The sequence below is a fragment of the Zosterops lateralis genome, assembly GCF_965231275.1.
Source record: "Zosterops lateralis genome assembly, chromosome: 2".
Taxonomy (NCBI): Eukaryota; Metazoa; Chordata; class Aves; order Passeriformes; family Zosteropidae; genus Zosterops; species Zosterops lateralis.
Genome location: NC_139763.1, coordinates 35,159,362 through 35,186,917, shown reverse-complemented (window position 1 = coordinate 35,186,917; position 27,556 = coordinate 35,159,362). Strand labels below are relative to the sequence as shown.

The following is a 27,556-nucleotide window of genomic DNA, read 5'->3' as shown; positions in this document are numbered from 1 at the left end:
CAGTCTTGCCTCTAGGTTAGAGGGACAGTTTGACAGATGGATGGTTAGATGGCTGGATGGGCTCATCCAAAGACTTAGAGTCAGTGCCTCAATGCCCAAGCAGAAATCAGTAACAAGTGGTGTCCCACAAAGGCCCATGCTTGGTTGAGCACTCTTTTACCTCTTCAGCAGTGCCATGGCCAGTGGGATCAAGGTCACCCTTCAGTGAGTTTGTGGATGAAACCAGGCTGAGTGGTGCAGTTGTTGCATTGGAGGAAGGGGACGTCATCCCCAGTGAGAGGCTTGAGGCTTGACAGCCTTGAGGCTTGACAGGCTTGAGGAATAGGCTCATGTAAACTTCATGGAATTAACATGTTCCTGGTCTGAGGCAATCCCCAATCTCTGAACAGGTGGCTCAGAGAAGCTGCGGATGCTCCTTCATTGGAAGTGTTCAAGATCAAGTTGGGGACAGGGTTGGACTAGACAATGTTTGAATATCCATTCTAATCCAAACCATTCTTTGATTTTGTTATTCTAGTCTATATGACTCCAGTAAACACCTCCAACACTCATACATCTAAGCTATTATTTCAGACTGTGACTCAGGTACGGAAACACTGTTTCTATATATTTGCAACTGTCGGATAGGAGCAGAAATCTCCAGGTCACACAAGACTATGCTGTGAAGGAAAATTTTGCAGCAAGTGAAGGTATTTCTACTAGACTCATTTTTATTCATGCAATGGTAGAAATAGTAATTTAAAAGAAACTACATGGTTAATATATTAATTGTAAAATCAAACTGGTTTATTTGTCAGAGCACTTTATCAGGCAATAAGCCACATTGGAGTTCGTGTCTACAACAATTTGAAATCTAAATCCAGTCTCCTGCCAAAGTGGATATCTATTGCAGTGTTAATATTTCACCTTAGCCTTTTTCTAGACGTACAACAAATTGTTTAAAAAGCAGAAAATTGGAAATAATTTTGATAAGGACAGTCGGGCAGAACAGCAGTTTCCTCACTTGATAAGGGTAGTAGAACAGAACATCTTACTCTCATCAAGGACAGTAGAACGGAACAACACAGCCTTGAAGAAATAGATAAAAGCTGTAACTTAGGCAGACAGAAATCATGCAAAATGCAGACAGGATGCCAGCTCAGCTCTGCAAGGCTAACAAAGCAGAAGTTATGCAGAGCAACAACATTGTGCTTACTCGAGCATGGGGATTGAGGAACAGCCACCTGAAAAGGACACCAGGCATTGAAGACAGAGCCCAAAGAACCATGTCCAATAAGGAGTAAGTGATAAGAGATTATGTAAAACAAAACCGAGGAGGTAGGGATATCTAATGAATAATATAATCAGTGTGTATGATATAAACTCTATTCACTTGATGTTCAGCACCCTGATTAGAGGAAATACCATTGCAGTGACCAGCAATGCTGCAATAAAGAGTACCTGCTTTCTAATACTCAAAACTGTGTTAGAACATTTCTATCCAGCTGATTTCTGTACCACATTAGATAAAGGTTTTTAGCTACAAATATTGTTAGCTCTTAGTCCTAGATTTTATTTTATTTTATTTTATTTTATTTATTTATTTTATTTTAATATTTAATATTTTTTCCCAGAATTAAAGCACCATACAGTGATGTTAAACTTCAAGGACTTCAAAGGTGCAATCAATTTCTAAAGTGTAGATTAAAACTGTGTATTATATTCACCTATAATTTAGTTTTGTGATTCCGTGCTAATTTTAAACTCTGTGAATAGATATGAATTCTATCTGGGTGAAAATGAAGAGGGTGAGGAGAGTTTTGTTTTATCTGAGTGTATTTATTTTCATTGAAAATAATGATAGTTGAATTTGATTTGTCTAAATAAAAATATCTTGACAGAAAATACTGAAAATTCTTTATTACAGAATTCCTTTGTGTTCAAGTTGCAGTGACATTTACCTGATTACTCCTAGAAAGGTGACATGTATCAGTCTGGAATTGTGGTTCTACAGCACATAAGTACTTGCATTTTCTTTCCCACTCAGTACTGTACTCTCTTTCATAGAGAGTTGTGCTGAAGTCACTTCCAGTCTAGACTACTCTGAGTTTTGTGTGAGAAAATGTTAAGGAATTAAATTAATTATGTGCTCCCTCTGCCTTTCTGTATTTCATAGAAGACTTGAGCTTATTATGTCTTAATATTGACGTTTTTGCATTTGAGCTATTTTATTCTTAGATGTACCTCATTCACTGATTCATTGTTGAAGTTTGTGAGATACACTATCCAAGCAAATTCTGCTTTTCCTTTTTTTTTTCAAGTCTTTTTAACAACTATTTGTCCTGCATTTTTCAAGTTGTTGTAATTTTTCCTATGATATGTTTAGAAAGGATACTGTGCTTTTAAAACCCTAAACATGAAATAGCTCTCAGTATGCTTTCCACCCATACTGAGAGCAGTCACTCTATTAAAGCAACTCTGTTTTCAGCTGTAAAGGAAGCAGAAAAGATCCCAAGTCTAAATGCAGTCTATCTTTGCTGCATTGAAATGATCTTTTCAGGTTTAGCAGCCTTCTTTGCTGACCTGTTGACCACAAATTTTCAGGATATGGCTTATCCTTTCGTTCAAAGGACATGTCCAAATCTCAGCCATGTAATCATAGGTCTGAACTAACAGAAGATGACCAATGTTAGTATTTCACCCAGCAGAAGGGACGGCTTTGAGAGAAAAACACCTCTTTAGAAATTTCTCCTGAAGGTATGGGTAAATCTACGTGAGATAAGGCAATGGCTTTAAATTGAAAGATGGTTGATTTAGATTGGACATATTTGAAGAATTTCTTTCCTGAGAGGGTGGTGAATTCTTTCCTGAGGTGGTGGAACAGGTTGTCCTAAGATGCTGTGGGCTCACCACTCCTGGAAGTGCTCAAGGTCAGTTCAGTTGGAGCTTGGAGCAACGTGATCTAGGGGAAGATGTCCCTGCCCATAGTAGGGGGTTTGGAATGAGATGATCTTTGAGGTCCTTTCCAAGCCAAATCATCCTACGTTTTTATGGTTCCTCAGAAACAAAACCTTGTTAAACTAAGGAATAATGTTTTAAAAGAAAGATAAACATTTGGCCACACACACTTGTCAGATAAAAATGAAGTGGAAGTGGCTAAATTACTGTGACTCAGCATAATGTAGGGAACAGTTTAAAAGAGTGACGACAATCTGAATCAGCTGGGCTGACGTGCAAACTCTTTTGTCAATAGAGCTGGTGGTACTACTTGCATGATTAAGTGCACTGGTAAAGGTTGGGGAAAAAAAGTAATGTCTGCAGCTGAAAGGGCAGAGATCCGCCTGATTTACTAGTTAGCTGATCTGATAGCACACAAGACAGTGAGTAAGCTGATCTATGGGAAAAGGGAACTAACACTGGACAGAATGAGGGACAGAATTTGGAAATGTTAAGACAAGCTCAGCCCATAGTGCAAGCTAGAGTTTTGAGAAATCGCCTCAGAATGAAGAGTATGTCTCATTGGGACTCCCCAGGAGACTAAATGGGGAATTATATAAGCTTCATAGTTGAAATAGCACCATAGAGGGCTGCATCCTCTCATCTTCTCCATCAGAAAAGCATGTGTCCTTCTTGGTGCACTGAAAACCATAGATGGACTGAAACTGCTGTAAACCTCTGCCAAAGGTAAGTCCTAACAACATTCCTTTTAAAATGTTTGGAAAATTTACTCCCTTCTCTCAAGTTGCCAGAGGGTAGAACCTTCTCTCCCTCCTCTCTGTTGCAGCCTTCCTCTGACAGATTTAAATGCAGCTTCTCCTCCACCTTCATTGTTTTTTTATGAATCTTCAAGCAAAAAATTATATTTTAGTCACAAAAATCAAGTACTCTCTACTGGGATACTGAAAAATAACTCCACACTGCACTCTCAAATTATTTTCAAGCAAAGGTGCAGATTTCAGATGGCTCTTTTTACAAATCTTTCTAAAATTTAGAATAAAACAGATTTATTAACTCTCTAACACATTAGGATTTTATCAAAATATTTCCTGTCATTTTTTTTTTTTTTTTTTTTACTGACGAAAAACAACTGTATCTGTAGATAGGTCAATCTTTGGCTAAGAATATAGTTGTTTCAAGGCTCATTGCTGTTACAACCCACCCCAGAAGGTGAGAGTAAATCAGATTCTTGTCAATATATCTCCTTGGGGCAGATTAGAGTGAAATGGCACTGACTGATATGTGAATAAATATAAATAAATATAAATATAAATATAAATATAAATATAAATCTGGGGTCTATTTTAGAACAATTTGATTGCAATGGAAAGTAGGTAGGTGTACGTTTTGGTTATTATCCATAGTAATACAAAAGCATAAAAATAACACTTAAGAAAATATATAAGGGAAAAGATAGAAAGGATAAGGGTAGAAAGATATCACCACCTGTGGATCCCAAAACAAGGCTCGATAGTTGCAATTTCGATATTCCTTCATGCCCATTGGTCAAAGTAATGGTCATAGTCTTGAACTATTGGGGATGGGGGAAACTCAAAATTCACAAAGCTCAATGGACTAATATACACTTCAGGCTCAGTGGGAATGCTGAGACACCACCCATAGGGCACGGAGTCTTACACTGTCTGATGCCAGACTGTGGATCATGGGGCAGTAAGGGGTCTTTGATAGTTTATGACACCTTCTAAGACATTCCAGCTGCCTCTCTCTTCACCGTAGTTGAGCCAATTATGGCCCATCAGAAGGGATGAATATCTCCAGGCCACATCTGAATGCCCCAGTACTTCCCTGGAAGGGAGATTTCACTGCTGAGTCATTTGTGTAAGGGAGGACACATGACATGGCAAAAGCACTATCCCACCTCACATGATCTCTTCTTTAGAGGCCTCTTCACTTACCTGGCTCCAACTCCAGCTTGTAGCCTCTGGTGGTGGTTGTGCACCCTCTCTGCACCTCGATGATTACTTTGAGCAAGGTCAGTAAAGCACCTGAAGCTTTTGCAAACGGCCGGTTGTTTTGGGTCAGTAACCATTTTAACATTCCAGTCTCCCACAACTGCCTTTCAGTGGGCTTTCTTTCTCAGGGTATTGACCCTGAGCAGAGGCTGAGACACCACAAGACCTTAACGGAAGAATTTGTATTAATGAGTTCCAGGTTAGTAATAAGGAGTTTGAACAAACACGATTACCAGTGTTGACCAATAAATAAGACTGATGAGCAGAGTGCCTGTTAAATGTGCCTAGAAATGTATTTTTCTCTAATACAGAATGCATTTCTGAATATCTCCCTGGGTTAAGTGACCAAGAGCAATTATTCTCTTAGATGATTCCATTGTAAAGAAGCTGACATGTTTTGAAACTGTGAGAAAAACTGTTCCACAAACAAGTAGTTTATTTTCTTTCACTAGGCAGATGGATGGACATTTTCCCTCTGCCTGTCTCTGATGAATTTTATATCACCAGACTGTTTGGCTGAGAGTCAGTTTTCTTTCAACTGATGTTTAATGCTGCTCTTCACTATTGTGCCCAAGGGCAGAGAGAGTTTGGTAGGGAGTGTTACAAGGGTAAGAAATTTTTTCCTTGAATGATGGCTATAGCAGGTGGAGAGACTTTTGTTCTCCATACATGGTTCCATAATGATAACTGACATACTCATCTTCCCTGAGAATGTCATCTTCACAAATATGTTGTCATACTTGGTTAGGCCACAAGCACCCTATACAAGCATTAGAAGACTCCTTATTTAATATCAGAAATCTAGACAGGAAGCAGATTTTTAATAAATGCATGTAAATCAACAGACACTTTACCAGTGCCAGTCCTAGTTCTTGATGGTGGCATTAAGATGATTAGGGCCTGAAGTTTAAAAATGTTGTAAGGAGCGTTTTTGAGTACTTCAAAGGTTTTCTGCATACCAACAGAGGAGAAAAATAGAATGAATCATTCTTAAGAACATTCTTATATTAATTGTATAGAAGCAGCATGGAGATAATTTAACAATGCTCCATGAAGGGAATAGAATGGAGAGAATTTTTCTTGTTTAGAGTTTAACATTTTTTAAAATCTGCTTGGTTTTAAAGATTTTATCCTAACAGGGGGAGCAGACATTAACAATTCTGCTATCAGCACTTGAATATCGGATCTGGAATAGTTGCACAAATTAATAATCAGGTGATGATATATATGTTCTGAAGTTCCTAGGAATTTTCGCTGTATTAGGCTATGTTTCAGCAGTTCCCTTGAAATAATACAGAAGGATCTCTTCCTAGAAATATTTGGGATGCATAGCTATTGTTTTAATGATAAAAGATAAATCATTATTTCAAGCCTTACTCCCTTAGGCTGCTTGTAGTCACAACTATTATGATGCATCAGTAGTCTGACCATCGCCCCAGAGGAAATTTGTGTGCATAATGAGACATCAGCTTCTGACCAGTGTTAGGAGGTTTTTTTATGTAGTTCATCAAATTTAAAATGGAAATGACAGAATAGTAGCAAGTAGCTGTTTCAGGTATATCTGGTCTGATTTGGAAAATTTGTATAATCCCTCAGTTCCTCACTCAGGAAAGATTAGGGATCTGTTTTTATATATTCATGTCCTCCCCTATCTCTCCCATTAAATGCAGTGCCTATTCTAAGGCAGGTGTTAAATGGGTCTGATTTAGTCTAATGGTTTTGTAATCACAACACTAACAGCCTTTCACTGATTCCTCTTGATTAGCTAAGGCCAAACATGGCTATATAGTATTGCTCTCCTTTATGGGACTCTTTCTCACCCTTGTTGCAAAGTCACCATACCCTACAGTGTACCCCAAACCTGTACATTTATCTCATAAATCTCTGCCTGTAGGATTTGAGAGAAACTGGAACAGAGGCATTGTATCTAAGGTTGACTTTCACTGCCAACAGCTGGCTATTTGTTGCAGCTGATAATTTTCACAAAGCAAAGAGATATCTCCTCCAGGAGATCTCCTCTCAAGCCTTGCATTGGTGTATGCACATACACATAGTTGAAAAGTATTACAAAATAATTCATGACAAAAGAAATGTCACATTTTGAAACTGCAGATGCAGAGTAGAAGGCTGCATGGACGATTGCCATCCCTATTATATGAAACAGAAACATGAGATCATATTTAAAACAGAACTATGAGACCAGATGGTGGAAATCTAGTCACTGCAGCAGAAAGCTGTGATTTCAAAATTCCCTTCTGTTAACAAGCACGCATCACTTTCAGCACACTCCCTTTACCTTACTGCTGTCCTTTAAGCCTGCCCCACTATTCCTTTGCAGTGAAACGTATCACTAACAGCACAAATTTCTGAAATTTCATTTTCACTTCAGTACAAAGCAAAAGATGAGTTTTAGCCCTCTTCCTCTCTTGCTGTAAACAGAGGTGGAACTCAAGGGCACCCCAAATATCCCCAGCACGTGATTGCAAACACTATCTGTGTTGACACAACAAACTAGTCTGCAGGGACTGTGAGAAGGAAAAGACTTTGTCCTTCAGTCACATGCATGGGATTTCACTGGCTCTGCACAGAGGGCACAGACAGAAATGGCTGTCAAGTACTGTGCTTAAAGCACAGGCTTTATGGAGTGTGAGCAGTCATAACTTCCCACGGGCACCTAAACCCTGGTGAAATAACTGCACAGTGCACTGGCTTCATGGATATTTTGAATTACATGACTGGCTGTTTTGATCAGCCCAAATCCACACGTGGTTCCAACACATGGCTTTGATGGACTAAAACTGTTATGCATCTCAGTATGAGAGTCTATTAATGGAAAAAAAGCATTGAATTCCTACCATTCTTGCTTTCCTGATTAAATCAACAACATATGAAAATTTAAAATATAAAATAAAAATCTTTAATTATTTAAAATTTTAAGAGAACTCCAGGAAATGTGTATAAAGTAATTAGCTTCTTTCCTCTGAAGTCAGTAAGGGCAGTGAGTTATGGTGTAAGAGAAGAGGAAGAAACATGCTGCAATTGTTGAGGTGTTACTGTTAACTCAAAGAACAAACCATACCTTAACCAGACAAAATGAACATATTCTTCTAATAAACAGAAGACACATAGGGAAATGAAGTTTTCTATATTTTAAAAATTGAGCGCTGTGCTTGTGGTCAGATTTGCCACTATTACCATTGGATTTGAGATTTCAAGTCACATTCTTCACACTAAAATAAAACATACTCTAAATATAGTCCAAGTTCTCCAGAAACATTTACCTTCCTTTATCTTAGTTCATCACTAGAAAAATATGGGTTTTGTACATCCCCAGCATAAGATCATGTCTGATTAACAAGAACAAGGAAGTAATTGGATTCAAGCATTTGAGGTAAAGGTTTGTTGGTTAAGCCTTACCTTGAATAATTTCATTATCTAGCTTTAACAAAGTAAAAATTAGAGAAAAAAAATCAAAGACCACATGGAACTAAATGTATCCTTTTCTAATCTAAGATTAAGATGAGCTTATTGAATCTATGTATCAGGAAAATCTAGATATAAGTCAGTCAGAGTAATCACTGTCAAAAATATTTTATTGAAAGAAAGAGGCACTCAAAAGACACAGCAGCTGCTTTTAAGACTTAACTATTAACAAGCCAAAACATTCCACTGATCTTCTCTATGACATTTCTATAGCTGGATTTTTTGTTTGTTTGTTTGTTTTTTGTTTGTATTTTCTTTGAAATATGTATTTTTAAGACACATACTGGAAGAATAAAATTGTTTCTATACATAACTCTGGGATGAGAGCGAAGATCTTTAGGTTTCTAGCACTTCACTGGATAAGTATTGAAGGTGTTTTATGGGATTTTTCCTTTTTCAGAATTTCTCTGCTGTGTTTCTAGTATCTAAAGATGGGGAAAGGCAAAGAAGATCCAGTTTATATGCTCTGGAAAGGATCACACCAGCTACCAAATGACAAAAACTGCATTACCTGATCTCTTCAGCCATTTGTAGTAGGGATTGTGAAATATAATGTCCAAATTTGGCAATTTTTGAAAAGGCAATAAATAATGCAGTCTTGTCACCTTGAGTTCATTTTTGCACCAAAACTTGGGGTCAGATCCTTAGTGAATAAACTTTTTAATGGGAACAATGAAGCATATCTGTTCCAAGCCAAAATACTGAAACCCACCCCCCACCCTCCACAGAAAAAGAACAATTTTTATCCATTCTTGCCCCACTAAATCCAGTTTAACATGGAAAGCTGCCATGCAAAATATCAGTATGTATGAATAGTGGTTGATTTCAAACCCACTTATAATCAAGTCAGTCAACTCCCTCCAGAATGACAGTCATGAGTTGTCAGTGTGTCTTGCAATTGTATTTATGATAACTACAAATTAACTTACTTTATAAAGCCAACCAGTGAAAAGGATAATTTCAGATACTAGGCTGGGAAAACCTTCAGATATGAAGAGTTAAACAGACAATCCTACTTGTTCAAAATGCAAGATTTATTTGTTCTTTTTCCTTAGTTCTGTGACTTTTTAATTTTTGTTTATTTGGTACACACTGAAAGATGCATATTAGCCACTAAAAATGAGGAGAACAATGGCAAGTAGGGCAAGATCTTTCTGGGATTTTAATTTCATAGGTCACACTTGAACTGTATGATTTAATTTCTTCTTTAATCTGACTTCTTCTTAAAAGATAAAAGCTCATTACAACATGTAAAATGTTTCAAAACTTTTCCATATACAAAATAGAAAAAATAGTAACAGCTCTGACTTCTGAGATAGTCATGCAGAGATGTGTATCCTTAGAGATCCAAAGACCTTGGGTAAGGTTCCAGTCAGTGTTTGCTTATTCAGAGGTGTGCTTCATCCCCTCAGTGGGAAGTGGCCCTGTAATGGGCTTTTCTGAGGGAGTGCTTTGTGAAAAGGGAAGTCCCTTGAATCAATTTCTCATTGTAGTCATAAATCAAGACATTCTCCAGTGCTGCTCTGTCTCACTTCTCAGCCCAAACTATGCATAGGTACCCAAGGTTTAACCAGCATTCAAATTAAGGTAAGTTTTGAAAAAAAAGAATGGAAATGGTACTCCTCTTTTGACCTTTCAGCTACCAAGAAATTTAAACTTTATTTGACTTATACTGCTTATTTCATAATTCATTGATGAATTTCTACATTTTCTACTATGAAACATGGGATGGGGGGTGAGGAGTGTTGAAAAGTATGATGTGACAACCTTAAGTGAAGTTCTAAGTTTTAGGTAGTTTTAATCAGACAGTCTCAGTGATTCCCTTCATTTAAGACTGTGCATTAGAACAGTGAATAAACGATTTCATTGTTTAATGGTTGAATTTATTTTCCAAATTTGGCATAATATAATTTTCAAGACCACCTGAAATTGGGTTTTTTTTGACAATTTTACTATTTGTGTTTCAAAGAAAATATATGTACATAAAAATATGTACATATTTCTTAAAAATTAGCTTTTGCGTTTAGGACAATATAATAATCAGCCCCAGAAACATTTAAAAAATAGCTTTATTCAAACACACGTATAATGTGGATTTAAAATTAAATAGTTTATTTTTCTGCTCTTAAAGTAACAGCTCTTAAGTTTTATGAAACTTGTTTTAGCTATTTTCATTTTTCTTTCTTTGTCCACTTCCCAAAATCACCAGGTGGGCTTTGTACAAACAACTTCTGCAGCTGCAGTGGTGGATGGGCTGACAGCTCCTGTCAGTTGTCTTCCTTTTCTCTTACTCCAACAACCCACTACTGTAAATCAGACATTGCTGGGCACCAACCAACAGGTATTAGATGTAGTTGAAACTCAGAAATTAAAGAAAGGGCATAAACAAAAGAAAAATGGCAAAATACGTATAGTATTTTTTAAAATTATTTTTAACATCCATTTTTGACAGGCAGGACAATGCTTGGAAAGAATTTGGGGGGTTTTTGTTGCTTTGGATTATTTTTTTTTTTTTTTTTGGGAGGGGGGGTGATTGTATTAAGATTATTTTTTTAAATTATTTAGATTGTTGAGATAATTTCTACCAGAGTAATTAGACCGTTGGCAAGTATATTTGGCTAGTATGCATTTTTTCAGAGACAAAAGAGCCAGAGAGTCTTATTAGAAAAAAAATTATCAGACAATGAATTTTATTTTGCACATCGACTGAATTTCAGCACCATATGCTGACCCAGACTTCTTTGTAGCACAGGATGAGGAATGCAAAGTCCTGTCTGCATATGTCTGAGACAAAATGTTCTGTCTTTCAGCTCATCTATGCTGGCATAAACGAAAATATGTTTTCTTTGACAAGTTGTGAATCAAAAGCTTTTTATGTATGGACAGGTTTTGTTCCCCCTTGGTCACTTTGGGTGTAATTATGCTGCAGTGCTTTCACTTTACCATTTTTTGTGGACTAATTAATTGTATATAAACATAAGAAATACCCTGTGGGGTCAGCCCAGCTGTCCTTCTGCTGTTCTGCCTGCAGCAGTGAGAACAGGAGATGTTACTCAGAAATAATCCACAACTCTGGCCTCTTCCTGCAGCTCATTCCCTACATATTCCTCCAGCACTTACAGCTGCTGAATTAGGGATGCGAGCTTGTGCATCCACCTCTAGTACTTTTTGGTAGCTTTCTATGTACCTGCTTTCCATGCATTTTCCTGGTCCTATTTGCAGCCTGCTCACAGTGTCCACCATCACAGCATCAGTGGGAAAAGGTGCACATGCCCATTGCACACTGAGTGGAGAAGTGCCTCTCAGTCCTGTACAAAAGGAACTCCTAGGAGCAACTCACCTCAGGGAAACAGCACTGCTCTCACTTGAAATGTCTTTCTTTGGCTCTCAGGTTGGTTAGGTTTTTTTCCCAAGCTTGTTCAGACTTTAAAAATCTTCCTTGTCTGTTCCTGTGTGTCCTCTCTCCAACTAAATGCATTTCTATTGCCACACAAATTACGTCTATTTTTGTTTCTAACACCAAAAGTTGTTGCGCCTGTAAGATTTATTTTGTTCCTTTTCCTGTTCCACATCCTCTTTTGACTTGTGTTTTCCAAAAATTCATATTAATACTAGCCACAAGTATTTTAACTGGCTTAGTGTTTTCCATCCTCATTTTTCCCTTTCTGCTAATTTAAATAAAGTACTTACATTTCCTAGGACTGTTTTTGATTGCTCCATTTCATGGAGAAGGATGAATCACTATGTGTTGAACAGCAAACCATAAAAATTTCCTTGTTTTTATTTTATATTTTCCCTGACTTTTTCCTCTTGCCACACACTATTCTGTTCTGGAGCACAATTAATTGCACAGCTCACCCCTTTCCTCTCCAGACAATTAGAAATGGCTTCTTACCTGGGCACACCAAGAAGAATTTACAGGTTTTTTGTGCTGGTCATGTGCATAGTGTGACTTGCATACTATAGCTGCTGCTGGTGCTACAGCTGAGATCACTCCAGAATGACAGAGATGGGGAAACCTCTGCTTTACAGCATTTTGTTATGATTTTTTTCATAGCACTTCATAAACAAGGGCAGCATTCCTTAAGTGGTCTCTTTTTCACTGCTTTGTGATAAAATGACGTTATAAATTAATCTGTATATATATGTAATTTAAAGTGGATGTGTATTGCTTTTTCCAGGAAACCTCATTGCAGATTTTTTTGATATGCTGAACATTGACACATTTTCCTCTACATTTCCTCTACAGTGCCACTTATTAGCCAATGTATTGTGAACCTTTTGATATGGCTCCAGGTGCTGATCCCAGGATGCAATATGTCTGAGAATTTAAAAGCAAAAACAATCAGAGACAGGATAAATCAGTTACTGAGTGAAAGTTTCTGAACATGGAGGCATATGAACACAGAAGGGATCAAATGTTATTTTATATTAAAGCAACCTCTGAATGAGACCCTTCAGAGAAATAGCAATGCTGTTTTGCTAAAACCAACTCTGATCAGTCTGAATCTGTTTGCCCACTGTCTTCCAAATTTAGCAAACACCTGAAATTCTCTTGCTGATATTTTTTCAAATGGCAGGATTTATCTCTTCTTATGGTTCATATCCTTCTAAACCAGGTAACACAAGTCACAGTCTAGAAATGACAGTTCTCTACAGACACAAGAGGCCAGATAATGCATGCAAGTAGAGCTACTGGGCTTAAATCTAGTGATGGTTGGGTTAGGTGGGCCCTACCTAAACCCTTGCAGTGTCAGTAGCGTCATATCTGTGGTGTTGGCTTGCAATCCAAGCTGTGCTGTCACTCAAAACCAGTGCTCTATGGCACACATTCTCTCCAGCCCTGGCACAAATTAAAGAGTGGGCTTGAATACAAACATCCTGGGAACAGCAGGCACCAGCCAACAAGACCTGTCAAACATAGATCAATTCGTATTTACTTTTTGTACTTTAGACACATTTTAAGCATCTAGGTGACCTTTTCTTAATATTTCACAGACGCAAAATGAAAACATCATGTTCTAACTACTTTTTCAACTAAACTTGGAACTAAAGAGTCTCAGTTTCCTCAGACCTGTGGCCCAAAACATTTGCTATGGCACGTGTTATAGTCATTCCTGTCCTGCTGATATTAAACTTTTTCCAGCATATGACACTATTTTCCACAATCCTGGCAAGTGGACTGGAAGACATAAAAGGTAAGTAAAATATTAACAGTTCATCCTATGCTAACCATCCCAGATGTCTAATCTGAGCTTGTCAAAGCACTTTCTACAGCCCATAGAGAGAAACAGAGACTTGCAGTAGGAGGAGTGTCCAAGACAGGCAAAAGTGAATAAATTAATTTTGAGAGCCGCAAAGAGCAGCATGATTCCCACTGCTGAAAGTCATATTCAGCAAAGCTCAGAAATTCCTGCTCCATGCAAGAACAGAGGTCCTGGTACAGCTACTGGGCATGCAAGCCTTGCTGGGAGACAATTCCTTTGTGTACACAGTGAAGGATCCTCTCTCTATGTAATATCATTGCAATTGCAGATGCCCTTAGGCTGCATAATGTTCTATGGACCACCAAGAATGATTCAAGAGTTATTTTGTCCTGGAACAATAACCTGACAGAAGAAGAAACCAAGAATTACACTGTGAAGTATATTTTGATTTATAAGTTCTTCAATACCACCAAGGAAAGGAAAGTAAGTTCTTCAGAGGTTGCACATAGTGTAAAGTGTATTGTATCATTCAGTAGATGAATATATATTGTATCATTCAGTAGATGAGTTTGCATAATTTCTCTTTCAATACTTTTACCTTCATAGAATTTCTTCTTGCTCCTCTTAGGAAAGACTGCAGGAGAAAGAAAAGATAATACATCTTAGACTACACTCTGGTTTTACTGCTAAAGTTAAGACACAACTTTTTGCAAAAGAAACAGAAGACATAATTAAGGAGAGTGACTGGACAGAACTTACTTACAAGGCACCTCCAGGTTAGGTATTTCCTACTTGTTGTTAGCATTTATGATAATGTCTTGTCTCACTTGGAAGATTTCTGAAATCTCATTATTATCTTCATTATCTTCTGCTCCTTTTTTTGTTTTGTTTTGTTTTGTTTTTGTACAAGTGTGTTAAGAATATGGTTCGTAATACCTTGATATATTGCAGAATTATTTCCTTTATTAGATGTGTTCAGATTCAGAAAACTCCAGCTCTGCTGAGCAAGACATCAGTATGACCCAAACACTCTTCATTTTCCCTAACAACTTGTCTCACGAAGATTGCTTCCTGTATCACTCAATTTCAGCAATTCTTAAAAAGTTTAGAGATTTTAATGTATATTTAAGTGGGTTAGTAAGGCTTTGGTGTTAGTAGCAGATATGCTTCCCAGTTTTCACTGTCTAAAAAGCAAAAAGACCTATTTTTTTCCCCACGTAGTATGTCTTCATTCTTGTAGAAATAAGCCAATATCATGAGTTTGTAAGGGCAACCATGATGTTTTTATTAGAAAATCAATGTAAAATAAACACAACTCCTTCTTTTTACCATTTATTTGTTGCAGTCTACATTCAGAATCTTTTGTGCATCATATATAACATTTCTTCTTTCAATTGCACCTGGGACATCAAAGCAGAAGCTCCTGAAGATATCCAGATCTTTGCCTCATACAGGTAAGGATGCTTAGCAAAATAAATATGAAACCATGATTTTGGACCAAAGCCTTTGATTTAAAAAATTTATATATCCTTCTCACAGGCATGTAGGAAAAGATTTTTCATGCCAGCAATATATAAAAAATGCAAGGAAGAAAAATATTGGATGCCATATGAAAGAAATACATTTCCAACCATCAAGGAAAATAAATTTAAATATAACTGTGAGAAATTTGAGAAATAGTTCAAAAGGGCTGTCTTATTACAAAGCTTTCACACCTCAGACAATAGGTAAGTATTGTCTATTATTTTGTGTTATGAAAAGTTTATTTATTGGTTAGTTGATGGAAAGCAAAAAAGGAAATAGGTGTGACAAAGTCATAATATTAATTCAAACTTTGTAGGCATTCATCTCAGTGTGAATGTTACACAAAGATTAAACAAAATGGATTAGGGCTGAAGGCTTTTTAATTTTTTTGTCTGATTTAATAACATTGTTTATCTATAATTTTAATTAAAAGAAAAGATGAACTAATGTGAGAAAACAATATTTAAAAGCATTATACCCTTGCTTCTCAATTTTTTTTCTTTTCTATACTTTTTTCTATAGTGCTGAGCAAGTGTGATTAAGAAAAGGAGTATAAATAGCCATGAGTCTCATTTATAACCTGAATTTAGGAATATGAATGTTCTCAAACATTAGTAGCATTTTAATTTATTTTTTAAGTTAAAAATATCTTGGCAGTTATTTTTAATTATCAACAGTTTTGAATGATCATATAAAATTACTTTTCCTAACTTCTCTGGGAAGTTTGAATTAATCTCATGGGTAAGAAATTCACCTGAATTTCAGCAAAGATTGCAGATTCAAGTGCCTTTTAAGTCATTAACATGTTGATCATCTTCCAGATCTGTAACCTGGGAATCAGTCATAGCTCAAGGGACAGCAAAAAAAAAAAAAAAAAAAAAAATTATTCTGAATTAGATCTCATCTAACTTTTTCTAAGACATTAGAATTGTTTGCTTTACAATGCAATCAGAGTCAGCTAAAATCTGACATATGACAAAAGGATGAAAAGAAACTGCTGCCTATTCTTGGTTTCCTTACAGAAGGGAGAATGTCCTGGCAGTAGTAACAAAAAAACCTCTGCTTCTCACTCCTCTCATGGCTCATGACTTCATGGCTCATGGTGTGCCCCCACCCTCAAAGGCTGCTGGAGCAAGCAGAGCAGCTGCACGGACCAGTTGTGCAGCCACTCACCCTCTCTGCTTCTCCCTGGCTTTTCTCACTGGCGTCTTATTGCAGACGTGCCATCCCCAGACCTCGCTGACCCTGTCTGCAGACACTTGCCATGCACTTCTGCTCTTCTGGGAGGGCTTTTTCAGAAAACTCCAGCTGCAGTTCTTCCTCTTATAAAAATGCAGTCCTGAGAAGGACTGAGGATGTGTGGGTACAGAGCACACACTCAGGATCAGTGCCCTAACACTTGCCATGCTAAAAAACAATTGTAGACTTGCTTATATGAATCCGAGGCTGAAATCCCAGGGACCCAAATGTCCCTTGCTTCCAATCCTGTACTTCCTCCTTAGCAAAAGCTTGCTTGCTGCCTTACAGGAGAGAGAAAGAGAGATATTTCTTAAGCACCTGCAGAAATCTTCATGTATTGAATCAGACAAATTCTCTGGGCAACAGGCTGTTCTGAGAAATTGTGGATGCCCCATCCCTGGAAGTGTTCAAGGACAGTTTTGATGGAGATTTGAGCAACCTAGTCTAGTGGGAGGTGGCCCTGCCCATGGCAGGGGATTTGGTCCTAAAGGTCCCTCCCAACACAAGCCCTTCTAAGACTCTGTGAAGACTTTCTAAGTACCCCTCCTGTAACCCTGTTGTTAGAGATGGAATTACTTTCTTTTTTATATATAAATAATAATAGCATGCCTGTGGGTAGACAAAACACATGTATCCTGCATGACGTGGAGCCAGTAGCAGACTCAAGGTCTCCTCAACACAACACAGACTCCAGAGAGGGCTGCCTTCTCCTGCCCACTCTTTCCACCTTTCCTAGAAAAATATGTAAAAAACCCCAACTACGTCCCTTTATTTTGAGAAAGTGAAGAGCAACTTCAAAGAAAATGTGTCACTCACTAGAATGTCTCCTTTGGGTGTGGCAAACTCCAAAACACTCAGCTCTGTATTTTAAGGACTAATGTACTTTTATTTGTTTTACCTCAGTTTAAATATGAGAAAGAGCATGAGGTACAGAAGGTCTCCCTGTGCTCTTTATTTTTCAGAGAAGCTGAACCCACCAATCAACGTCTCAGTTTCCCTTGAAAACAAAAGTATTAAAATTCACTGGAAACCTCCACCTACTATTGGTTCGGCAAGGAAAGAGTGTTTTTTGTATCAAGTGAAAATAACAGATCATAAGGTAATCAGTTTCCCTGATAGTACACTTAGTCTGTATAATATAACTTCCATAAAAACAAGGCATCCTTTGAACTTAAAAGAATTTAATCTCAAACGAACTTTAAAGAAATCCCATTGTCCTTAATGAATAATCCAATTTGTCTCTCTGGTAAAAATGAAAAATCAACACATTTTATAAAATCTTTCAGAGTCAGGCTAGCATTGAAGTAAATTGGAAGTTTCTGTCTTCTATATTAAATTTGAATTGTACATTAGTATCACATAGACTGTATTATATATATTATATATTATAATATAATATATAATATATAATATATAATATATAATATATAATATATATATTATATATATAACTTTTTCGTTATAGCAAAAGAAGTATTGTCTGAAAGCTAGGAAAGGTTGTCAAGTACCACGGGAAACAAGATTAGAATTTGAAATATTGGTTAAGTCTGAAATCAGCAGGGCAAACCTCAGTAGTAAGAAAAATTCTATGATTAGAAAATACAGGTCCAATATGTGTACACAAAATAAGGAATTAAAATATAGGAGTCAACACAGAAGAAATGTCTGTGGATTACATTGAACCACAAACTGAGTCAATTGTTCTGTGTTCTTAGGCAAAGGTCAAATGTTATTCAAGTGTATATGACAAGATGTGTGACCAGCATGCCACACATAAGATGCAGGTTGTGACTAATTTTCCCATTTAGATGCTGAGTTTCACCTAAAGTTTTGTGCTGTGCTTGGACACCACAAAATATTAATAGACAGCAGAACTGGAAAAGTCCTAAAGGGAAGAGAAAGAAGTGATGTGGTGCACAACATTGTTTGTTAACAGAAGCTGGCTTCAGTATTTAAAAGTGGTGGATGATTTAGAGATCCCTCTGCTTTAAACTCTAACACTCCATGTTAGGGCTTGATCTTTTGAAGTGATGTGCTTTTCTTCACAGGCACAATTAAAGATGTTTCAGGATAGTCACAAAAATAGTGGACATTCTTCAGCTGAAAAATGCAAGATTTTATTCTACCAGAGAAGCAAGTGTAGCACATGACCCACACCAAAATCTTGAAACTTGTCGTTCTATAGTTACTGTGTTCATCCTATATATGGTGTGAAAAAAAATGAAAGGGGAATCAGTGCTTTCAATTCCTAATGTCCTGCCATAAATGATATCTCCTTCCATCTTATCAGTTCCATTCTGTCTTCATGTTCAGTTCTGAGTTTTCACACACATCAGATGAGAGTCAAATTGTATCTGGACATAAGAACTTGTTTGGAAAATCTCTTCCTACTACTTAGAGATATAAATAATTGTATTTGACATCTCTACTTTAGATCTGTTTGAATTATAATGCAAAATATTTTAAAACAATCCCTTAAATCTCTCTTGATAGATTGTAAGTGTCACTGCAGAGAACTATAAGTATCCCTTTCATAAGCCAGCAAAAAAGTGTGCAGCACAAGTCAGGGTAAAGAAGGAGGTTTGCATAGCAAACAAGCTTTGGAGTGACTGGAGTGAACCAGTATTTATTCACGATGGTAAGTTTTATACTTACTTCTCATAACTGTTATCATGGGTTATGTTATTACCATTCAATATATTTACTTCATTATTGCCTTTCTTCTTCTCTAGGCTGTTATTGGGTCATAATTGTACCTAGGAGTCTATGGCACACACCAGGCTCACATGGCTCTGCTGCAGGGAAGGAGAGTCCCTAGTCTGAGTTCTACTTCTCTGATCTTTACTGAGCTGCTGTCCTGAATTAAGTTACAGCCTACTCTTGACAGCCTTTAGGAAATAATAATGGTCAGCAGCGGGCAAGGCCCTAATACCACCACTCCTCCACCCTGCTGCCTTGCCCTGCAAAGGACAGCCCACACATCTCTAAAAATACTTTCAACTAGATTTAGTAATCCAAGAAATCCATAAAAGTCATGACATTCATCAAAACACATAGTCTTTAAGAACTGAGTTCAATATGTCCCTTATTACACTGATGGAATAATTTCTTACCTGACAGAGATAGGAAATGGTTCAGCTCTCAGTTAAGTACATGTGCTCTGGCCCCAACAGTTCACTTGAGCACAAAGTAAACAAGAAATACTTTTCCTTCAACCTCTATGAAGAAAACACTTAACATATATGTGCTTACAAGGGAAACTTGTGCTTTCCATGATGAGAAAAATGGCTCCACATGCAGAAGCTTCCTGACATTGGGTTAGACAGAGGGAAAGTAGCACACTGGTGTGATGCTGTATTCATAGCGAGAAACTGGTGTCTGTGTGTCAACATGCAAAAAAAAGTACAGTACTATGGGTAGTAAAACAAAACAAGATAAGTATCATTATTTAGTACAAGAGATTGTATTTTGGAATATGCCTTTTAGATCTTTGAGCTTAAAATACATATTTATCTGAGGACAGGAAATGTCAGGCAAGACATTATTTTTGAAATGGATTGAATATAAACTCAGTTATAGAGTTTACTGGATATTGACTGCCTACTCTATCAGATGCCTCATTGTGTCTCACTGGTCTGCTGAAACATTTTTTTACCTAAATTAATTCATTTAATTTCAAAAGCATTCCATTTGTGAAATATCTAGAGAGAGAAACCTAATTGCTTTCATGTTCATTGTGGTGAAGGAAATAACTTTTCGACTATTTAAGAGTCTTGAATTACTCTTGAGAGATCTCCCTTTCTTCTCAGTAAAGACAGAGTGAGTCTAGGACCAGTGCATGGCCTAGGAGGAGTCTGCCTGACATCAGGCCAGACACATCTGATGTGTAGATAGGGGAAATCAGAAGAGGTCCTCTGGGTGGAGGCATGTAGATTTACTTGCTCCCTGCCAGCCTTTCACTAGAAGAAGGAAACGGATTTGAGCAGTCACCCATTCTGGTTCCAGCCTACCAAACCTCGCTTTCAGCATCTGCCACTCTCCTTTAGCGGATTTTCAACACTGCTGCTTTCCCAGATTCCTCTACAGCTTTTGCTGAGGTTCAATAAGCACAGCATGTTTCCCCCACTCCCTCTCCCACTTCGGAAAAGTTGATGCTGGACAAGATCCCCATGGCACATAAGCTGTAACATGTGCATGTGTTCAATGCAGCATGATTTACCCTGGAGTGTACTGCACATGTGGTGTAGCAATGCCCCTCCTTCCTACTCAGGAAGGATCAGTGGTTTTTATAAAATGGATCTATGGAGATATTGCATTGGAGGGTCAGGTGCACAGCCAAATCTCTTTACATACCTCCTTTGATGCTGAGACAAAGTTTTCTGTCCATTTTATTCTGTATTCTGTGGAAATTATTCTATCTGCATTTAATTGGGAACAAGTATAAATGGACATTGTGCAAGTAACCTGAAAAGTAAAAGATCCATTTAATATTTTTATTTTGAAATGTATCGGTTTTTCTGGTGTTACAGGATCTCTTTCTACTGAAAGACTTGTAGAACCATGGTATGACCTGCTTTCTGTTTGCTTCTCCATGGCATTCTACTGTTTCATCTAGGAAATGTGCAATATTTCTTTAAGAATACATTTTAAAAAGGCATTTTACTATTCTTTTAAAAAAAGCTGAAACATCAAAATGAAATAACATAATTCAAAACATAACTAAAATATTTGTTCTGAAATGTTCCTTTGACATGAAAAGAATTTGCTAATTTTCTCATGAGGAAAACATTAATTCTCCTTTGGAATTAGCATATGCCCTTGAAAAAAACACTCACAATTTAACCTGAACTGCGCTGTTTAGTATAGAAACTTTCTGCTAAAAAAAGAAATGTTTAATCAGCTTTATTCATATGTAGAAACTTGAAATAATTGGTCTAATTTTTAGAGCTGATGAGCATTCATAGATCACTTTGAAGTTTGTAGTAATTCAGAAGTGTTCTGCATTTTTGCAAACCAAGCCACTTGTTTTGGTTTCAAAGTTCTGTTATTTTTTGTCAAACTTAAAGGATTTGCATCTGAAGAAAACCCACCATGAAATGGTCTACCCAAAAGAATATATGTGCTTCTTTTTCTTGCTGCTTTCCAAAATGCAAGAAGAAAGCAGGAGAAACAAACCTCTTTGTGGTTCAGCTGACGATAAGAACAGGGCTTCCTCTTCTTCTGGGTGTGTGCATGATTTAGGGTTAGCAGAATGATGTACAGCAATTACCACAAACTAAAAAAAAATCCTACTTCACAGTCCAGAGGTTGTTCAGAATAAGTTTTCTGAGCCCTCATCTCAGAGAGCAGGAAGAAAAAAAAATTCCTTTCAATCCTAAATTGAATAAAGGATAGTTTTGTACTTTAAAGAAGATAAGACATATTCTTGTAAGTTCTGCCCACAAGTTTCTGAGTTTTTCTTGGTTTCATATGAAATTTGTGGAAATGAATGGGTTCAAACTCAGATCTTTTGTTCCATTCTTTTATACTTTGATTTTTAATCAGATCCTAAAACCACTGTTTATCTGGCATCAGACCATAAACATTTTAAGAGCTGTCCTTGCCTGTTTTTACTTCAAAGTACTTAGTTAAAACCAATCCAAACTAGTTGTGGTTCTAAAGCTAGATATTAAAGAAAAATAAAATTTCCCAGAAAAAACATTTCTGAATTAACCAAATCATTGCTATTTTGGTATTTTGGGTAATTTGGAGGAAGAAATGCAAGGTACAGAACAGTAGTATTTGTTGAACAGTATAAATATTGTATTGATGTCATTTCTTTAGGACTATGCCAAGCAGGGTTAAAAAGGTAAGTATAATAGAAACCAAATGCTGCTTCTTGAATCAAAGAGAATATTTTGTTTGACAAAATGCTTTTATTTTCATTTTGCCTTAAATCAGTTACAGCTGAGAAGTGCTGAGGAGGCAGGAACAGGGGACTTATGGGGTGTGGAGATGGGAGGTAGCAGCAGTAGGAACTCAGGGGCAGCTGGAGCAGCAACAGAAGTACTAATAGCAGATTGACAGAGGGTTTGATATCCAGAGGAATCAAGGTTGTGTGGAAATATGTGGTGGCAGAATGGGCCATGCCCAGGATATGAGAGCAGAATTCCAGGAAAAGGAGGGAATAGTATGAAAAAAGAGGAAGTGCTGGACAAAGACAGCAGCAAGGCTGTGGGTGAAAAGGAGGAAGGGGAGGAAGGAACAGTCCGGAAGTCAGAAGCCCTTTGCCCTAAAAAAAATCTCCAGGAAATGTTTCTTTATATCTGTGACAGTTCAGGAATAGAGCAATATTTATGAGTCGATATGTAATTCATCCATTTATTAACTACCCTCGCATATAATTAACATTACTTTTCCCTCTTCTATGTTTCCTTTTTTTTTTTTTTTTTTTTTTTTTTTTTTTTTTTTTTTTTTTGTAAGGAAAGACAGTGGATATCCTGCTGCTAAGCCTCACATTGTTTTGTCCTCTGGTTTTCCTTGGAGGTTTGGTGATATATGCATGTAGAAGGTACTGTACATTTCAGGATGGTTGTATAAATTTCTAGTGGAAGAGGAGTCAAGATGACAGTAAACTATATAATGGATAAAAGTCAAACGCAGATTTTCTCAGATAAATTATGTTTACAAGAAGCAGTTAATTGTGCATTTCCAACTATTGTTCTAACAAAGTAGTGCTTGATGTTATGACCTAGTGTTAGACACTGAGAGTTGTAATTCTTCTATCGCAGCTCCTACCACAGTCCCCCACAGATCCAGTCTCACACCTTACTCTCTGATGTCTTTCTGCCACCATAAATGACATTTTCTAATCTTACTCTGACAGCTGCCCCTCTATCCTCAGTGTGACTTTATCCCATGCTTTCACAGGTTCTGCATTCAAGGCCACCTATATTAATCAGGCCAGAGATGAACCGCATGTCATGCTGTCCAATTTAATTTCATAATCAATTGGTGTTACGAAAACAGTCTTTCACTCTAAGCTGGAGAGTATATGAAATTCTTATTATTAAGAAATAAATGAAAAAGGGATGTCAGGCTAATGGAATAAATTTCCTTTGCGGTACTATCAATACCATTAATAGCGCAAAGTAACAATAGTGGCCTTACACCCAACAAGAGTTAATGCTGCTAACTCTCTCTATGCCACCACTTTTCTGCCTGGTAACATAGCTTTCCTAATGACAGCTGCCTATGGCAGCAAAGGCTTTTTTGAACTGAGAAACAAACTTGTTCAGGATAGGATGATAACTCAAGATACCTTAATATTTGGAAGGTGCAATATGTAAGTGGAGCCTCTATTAAAAGTAAACTTATTATTTACTTAATGGCTAATCATTATTCCTGATTCGTATACAAGAAGTTATTAAATTTTTATTATGGAAAGAACACATTGGAATAGTTTTTAATCTAGAGACACAGTAGCATGCCACAAGTTCTCACTTTGCTTGGAAATAATATTTGTGTAGAAATCATAGAGGTTTTTATATCTATCCAGTCCTTTTAAAACTCTTGATGGTTAGAAACCAGTCAGGCTAAAGAAGAGCTAGGGAAAATGCTGAGAAAAGTGTCTAGAGTGAAAAGAAAGAAAGAAAAAAATGTTTAAATGGTTTAGAAATAGTAGATACCTGTCTTGGAAATGGAATACATATTAGAAAGCATTAATGTCTGATCTGTTCCTGCAGACAAGAATAGTTGCGTGCCTGTATCACTGTCTTGCAGGTACAGATGCCTGGAAGTTATAACCACTCCTGTTCCACATCCTTCAGATAATATCAAAACATGGTTAGCAGATGAGATTCACCACCAGGTAGGGTGGCTGTCTTTTTTCTCTCACCACATTGACACGCATGATATCACTTGCAGCTGGAAAGGTACAACATTGCATTTGGAGCAACATGTAATTTAAAAAAAAATAAGGGGGGGGGCGGGGGGAAGGTATGTACAGCATTTGTAGTGAAGCCAGAAGAGACAGAAAACTTGTGGAGATTACAGGACAATCATGTCAATAGACAGGATGGAGAAAATCCTCAGGGGATTAAAATATCTAGTCTGCTCCCAGGTGGTTCAGCATATCCACACTCAATGGGCCAACATTTTAAGGAGTGATCACCATGAATCCCTGAAGAATAGTCAGTTATGGGATGTTATACATGTAAGCATGTAGACCAGTTATCAAGGGGAATTTTTTGTGGCGATCTGCAAGCCATTGGCAGTAAATATGCACACCCTTATAGCAGGAAGGAGGAGGCTGCTCAATCCAATATAACCTACCCCAGCTGTGCCCCTGCCTCAGGACAAAGCCATATGCAGAGGTGTTTACTTTGGGAGAGCTGGTGTGATATAAGTTCAGATGCTTGCTTATCTCATGCCAGATTACAATCTTTACTAAACTTGGCAAAACAAAGACTAAACATTTTCAGTATTTTTGTGACTGTCATTAATGGCTTGCACATTCAGTATTTCTTATTGCTGTCATTGTGTCATTGAGATGCAGGAAAAAATGTGCTAGTCAGGCAATAATTTAGATCTGTGTAACTCCAGAGAACCTACACAGTGAACTGTGTGCTAGAAGGCACAGTAAGATTGCTTTTTATCTGGTTATGCAATACATGAGGAGAAGGCACAGGTGTGCCCAAATTATGGGGGTTTTTTGTGTAATACACCATTGAAATAGGAAACGGTAATGAGGATTATCTCTGTTCTGGGTACTCAAAATATTTGTTCAGAGCCTCTGCAGGATTTCTGTTAATTCTACTCTATTCTGCCATATTATTGTACTTACACTGCAGTATCAAAATATCTTCTAGTAGTGCATTCAGCAATTTAACTAGTAATTCCCAGTGTGTTCCCTTATGATGTTTTCTTTCCCAAGAGAAGGATGTATGCCTTCCAATATTGTGTTTTGCATTTTTTTTAATAATATATCTATGTGATTGCAAACTCTGACAGAAACCACAAATCATCTCAATCCAGGAATCATAATTTGAGTAGTGAGGCAGAGGAATGGATTGTTTTGTTTAATTTTATGCTCTCAAAATTTATGATTACGTGCATATTCCATATAATCAAATGACAAATTAAAAGATTGAAGTGTTTTGAACTCGCACCTGGAGTTCATTCCACAAGCCTTGGGCTGGCTCTCAGATTCAGACTGCTCCTCTTCTTCACTATACATACTCATCTTAGAAAAGCTCAAGACCTCCAGAACCGGCCTGAGGCCAAGTCTCTTATTCTCAAGATTCAGAATAATTTCTATGACACTTCTTTTGGTCAATATAATTTGACCAAATTTGATGCTAAAGGTGTCATGTTGACCCTGAGCTCAGCTGATTAAAGAGTATATTTATCACCTCTACTGTGGAAAAGTCCTTTTCACCCATTTTTACCAGTAACTGTGAGCAAATTAACTGATAATACCATTGTGGCTATGAATATGGGCTGGCAGAATACAGAATTATCACCATCAGGTTTATATTCTGCATCTCCCTTCACATTAGAACTGTGTAAACTGCTATGTAGGAGCCTTTGTATTCAATATGTAATCACCATAAAAACTATATTTAATGTTAGTGACAGAGAAAGAAGCAGTTTCTGTCCCCAAACTATTACAAATGCTGAATAAACCTTTGACAGAAGATTCAGCATAGCTGAGTAGTTACTGTCTACATGATGGCAACAAATTACTAAGACCACACTGTGAATTTTTGATTCAAGTGATTGTTGATGCCACAATGGTCATATCATCCTGAAGAGTGCCAAACAATCAAATTAAGGCTCAGAACAACCAAGCAAATTTGCCTGTGAGCAACATGTATGTATTGCAAGAGTAATTAATACAATCTTTGTATTCCAGTTGCAACAGAGTAAGTAACCTGTACCAGTCCCAGGTATACCCCAAATAAGTTGAATACTTGTAAAAATACATAGAATTTTTAATGCCAATGAATGCAGATTTTGTGCATCATGTAATTTTTTCTCCAACAGCAACATATGTCAATGCAAATGGAGACGCACTCAGTGGTTACTCTGGGAACACCAGAAGAGAACAGAGATGAGAACATTCAACTACAGAAATGTTTGAAGGAATTCACATTAGAAGACCTATAGTGATGATATGCCTTTTTTATCTGCATACAAGTATACCTTTCCATGAGGTGGACAATATTCTAATAGATCAAAGAACAGCTATTACGGGAGCTTTTCTGAGCCAAATAACTTGAAGTACTTTGCGCTCTGACAACATGTTACTCTTAAAATTAGCTTTGGATCACAAACACGAAGCAGTATCTTGCAGCTTGAGTCTAAAAAACCTGATCTTCAGCCCAGTAAAATTAGAGCATCTCAGAAAATATAAGCTAATATTGAGGTCCACTTGGGTTAAAATGAAATTAGTGTTTCATAATGCTACAATAGCTCCTCCCAAGTACTGTCTGATAGATCGAGACCTTTTGAAGATTGGCGGAACATACCATGAACATACAAATCTCATACTAGCTATTCAACATCTGATTGAAGTGGTCATGAGAAATGATGGAAGCAGTAAGTGTTTCTGGAAACAGCAAGAGAATCTCACAAGTGTTCTCTAAAACTTAAAAAAAAAAAAGCTAAAAACAACCCTTTCTGATTCACTGCATTGTGTAAGCACACATCAACCAGAAAGAAAAGATACATGTGAAGATAAGTCTTCTACTGTTGTGGACTTTGCAGTTAGTAAAATAAGTAAAACAAGAGAACTTCAGACGAGGTAAAGAAAACAAAGTTTTCTGCTGTACTGTGATTGCTTAAATAAGTTTAACTCAAAGAAGTTAAAGTTCAGAACTGACCAATTTTTGCTATTTATTTTTCCCTGTCCTTTTAAAGAATCTTTCCTACTGATTCCATGAGCTGATGAGCTATGCTAGTCCATTTTCAGGTACACAATCAGGGCAGATTATTCTAACTCTTAGTTGGGACAGTTCATTTGACTAGAAGAGAATGAATTGATTTTGCAAGGAAGACATTTCTTTTTTGAAGGTTGGAAATACAAATCAGTGATGGACATTATTTTCTGGAAGGCTTGGAAGATACCTAAAATGACTTACTTTCATTACTGGTAATATTTTTCCATGTCAC

At 37.1% G+C, this 27,556-nt stretch overlaps 1 protein-coding gene across 2 annotated transcripts; it reads left to right on the top strand.

Annotated features, from left to right (window-relative positions):
• Positions 1–1,154: 1,154 nt before the first annotated feature.
• On the top strand, positions 1,155–27,556 carry LOC310906291 (interleukin-5 receptor subunit alpha-like). Of its 2 annotated transcripts, XM_083855451.1 has the most exons (14): positions 1,155–1,279; positions 4,879–4,969; positions 10,642–10,773; positions 11,655–11,823; positions 13,431–13,630; positions 13,968–14,122; positions 14,268–14,415; positions 14,985–15,093; positions 15,179–15,366; positions 17,365–17,501; positions 18,896–19,040; positions 22,865–22,952; positions 24,164–24,251; positions 26,429–27,556. In XM_083855451.1, the coding sequence occupies exons 5-14, from the start codon at positions 13,528–13,530 to the stop codon at positions 26,549–26,551; spliced, it is 1,284 nt and encodes a 427-aa protein (XP_083711577.1). In that variant the 5' UTR covers positions 1,155–1,279; positions 4,879–4,969; positions 10,642–10,773; positions 11,655–11,823; positions 13,431–13,527; the 3' UTR covers positions 26,552–27,556. The 2 variants fall into 2 exon arrangements, with proteins under 2 accessions (XP_083711577.1, XP_083711578.1); XM_083855452.1 differs by lacking the exons at positions 1,155–1,279; positions 4,879–4,969 and adding an exon at positions 9,968–10,019.